The sequence below is a fragment of the Dipodomys ordii genome, unplaced genomic scaffold, assembly GCF_000151885.1.
Source record: "Dipodomys ordii isolate 6190 unplaced genomic scaffold, Dord_2.0 Scaffold462, whole genome shotgun sequence".
NCBI lineage: Eukaryota > Metazoa > Chordata > Mammalia > Rodentia > Heteromyidae > Dipodomys > Dipodomys ordii.
Window position 1 is genome coordinate 193,027 of NW_012267678.1, and position 2,571 is coordinate 195,597.

A 2,571-nucleotide genomic window follows, 5' to 3' on the forward strand; every position below is an offset into this window, starting at 1 on the left:
GATTCATTCATTTCTTATAACCTAAAGTATTAATAATGGGTCTAACAATGCTAAAGTTGCCCAGTGGGCATTGCTCAAAATTTACTAATTGTGGAACAAAAGGTGGGAAATAAGTTGACAGCTGGGAGGGAGGGAAGATGAGCCGGACTGTGCTTAAGGTCCTAACTAGGAGTACTTTGGATCTAGTACCTTCCCACAAGAGCTTATCTGGTCTATCAGAGAGGGTAACACAGGAGTGATGCCTGTTTTACACTAAACTTTGAAATTTCACTCATTGTCAATGTCTTCCAAAAGTTTTCTGCTAACTTCTAAGCCACTAAGTTTCTTGATTTACACAGGTTTGCACTGACTGGGAGGATGCCACAGACGTCCAGCACTGTTGTAGGTAGCACCTCCCTCACATTGCCATGATGAGTCACTGAGACAGGGTCAGGCCCCCTCCCACTATGTAACGTCATGGCTCTCCCACCACGTGTTGCTCCTCCAACTTCAACTCCATGGCTGCTTCTGCTCTCCACTACTGCTCCAGCATCTCGCCACTTTGTGATGTGACTCAGCCACACTGTGACATGACCACGCTGTGACACTAACACCCACCCACCTCCAATGTCCACAGCCAGGCCCCACCCCTCTGACTACCTGTTATCCCGCCCTCTTAGCCCTGTGGCAGCTGTGGCACTTGGCAGTGGCCCCAGCCTCATTGCTTTGAAGTCTGTGTTCCAGGACTGAAGCCTACCCACTGCCACTCCCACATTCTCCATTGTCCATAGCAGTGCCTTGGTTTGTGATTGCTGATGCTCACCCTGGCTCACCCGAGGTCAAGTAAAGAGAAGCATAAGGCGCAGGATGAGGGTCCTGGTGCCTCTTTGGTGCAGGACTAGGAGGTCGGCCAGAGTGATGCCGCCTTAGTGCCAAAGAGGCGGAGGTCGTCGCCAGGGAGCCATTCGTTTGTGTAAGTCCCTGAAGGGCCATGAGCTGGGCACATGGGATCACAGCGAGGCTATTGGCTTTCAGAGGCAAGTGTGCAACTATGCTGTGCTGAAGCTGCCACACCTGCTCAGGGTTTGCCACCTGGGCCTGGGCACTGTCAAAAAGGTGTTCACGTCATAGTGGCTGAATGGCAGGCAGGTGGTGTGTGGCACCAAGTGCAGCTCGGTCTTCATGGTGGATGTGTTGTCGGGCCAGATGACCAACATCCCGCTCTTGAGGGATATGATCCCCATCCCAGCACCTGCCTATCACGCCAGTGGCATCCATGCCATCGAGATGAATCCCTCCAAGACACTGCTGGCCACCAGTGGGGAAAACCCCAACAGCCTGGCTGTTTATAAGCTTCCTACCTTCGATCCTATGAGCCTGGGTGATCGCCAAGGTCACAGTGACTGGATCTTCACCATCATCTGGGTAAATGAAACGGTGGCCATAAGTGGCTCCTGTGACAGCACTTTGGCAATGTGGCATGTGAATCCTGACTCATCCGGTATGGACGTTGCCCTTAGTGAGAATGCTGACCTTCCAGTGTATGCCCACATGCGTCCAAAAGGAATGCAGGCTATCCCTATGGGATCTTCCAGCCCCGGTGCCTGCAAAGTGCGTGCTATAGCTTTCAGTGCCCCAAACCGGGAGCTGGGTGTTGTATTCCTGGATGGCTGCTTCAGTCTCTGGAAAGTGGAGGACAACCTTTCCAGACTGTTGACCATGAGGCTGTCCTACTGCCGAGAAGATGTGTGCATGGCCTACTGCGACGAGCTGTCCATGTATGCAGTGGGTTCCCAGTTTCATGTCTCCTTCTTGGATGTGCACCAACATCGACAGAAAATTCCACCGCTGTGTTCTCCTGATGGTGGCACAGCTGTGCATTCATTGAGCATCTATCAGAACCTGGTCACCTTGGGCACGGGCCAAGGTGCTCGACTCTTGTATGACATCCGCACCCGCAAGTCCCTTGAAGACATGTCCGAACACAATCCAGAGCTTCGTGTAGACCCTGCAGAGAGGAAGCTGAAACTGATGACTGGCTCAGGCTGGGTCAACGAAGATGATCTCTAGGTCGACTTCTTTGGTGATTTGGAGTACTATCCCAACGCAGTGTACACACACTGCTACAACTGGCCTGAGATGAAGCTCTTTGTCGCTGGGGGACCAGTCCATCTAGATGTCCGTGGGAACAACGCAGGCCTCTGGAGCTAAGGATAATGACTTCCTTCTCAAAGTGGAAGTAGACCAAATTAACCAGTCTACTGCAAAGCAGAGAGAGAAAGTGGTAGATCCTTATTCATTGGATTAAATTATTTAAAAAGGGGGAAGGAGGTCCTCTAAAAAGAATTATCAGAATCCTGTGATTGTATCAAAATCCCCATTTGCCTAAACTGGTTAGGAATTGATTTGTGTTTATTTTAGTACACAAAAGTAATCTGGAAATCAGTCTTCTTCAAGCTTTAAACTTTTTTGTATACCCTGTGCTCAAATCGATGAAAAGAAAATTCTGGGGAAAAGAAAGAAGAAAGTATGCTTACCAAGTATTCATGTTTATAATCCTTACCACTTAGGAGACTGAGATGCAGAGGATCA

General features: G+C 49.8%; 1 protein-coding gene across 1 annotated transcript; it reads left to right on the top strand.

Annotated features, from left to right (window-relative positions):
- Positions 1-456: 456 nt before the first annotated feature.
- On the top strand, positions 457-2,190 carry LOC106001825 (DDB1- and CUL4-associated factor 12-like protein 2). Its single transcript, XM_013036791.1, is given in 2 exon segments — positions 457-543; positions 910-2,190. Coding segments are annotated over 2 exon segments (1,368 nt in total).
- The last annotated feature ends 381 nt before the right edge of the window (positions 2,191-2,571 follow it).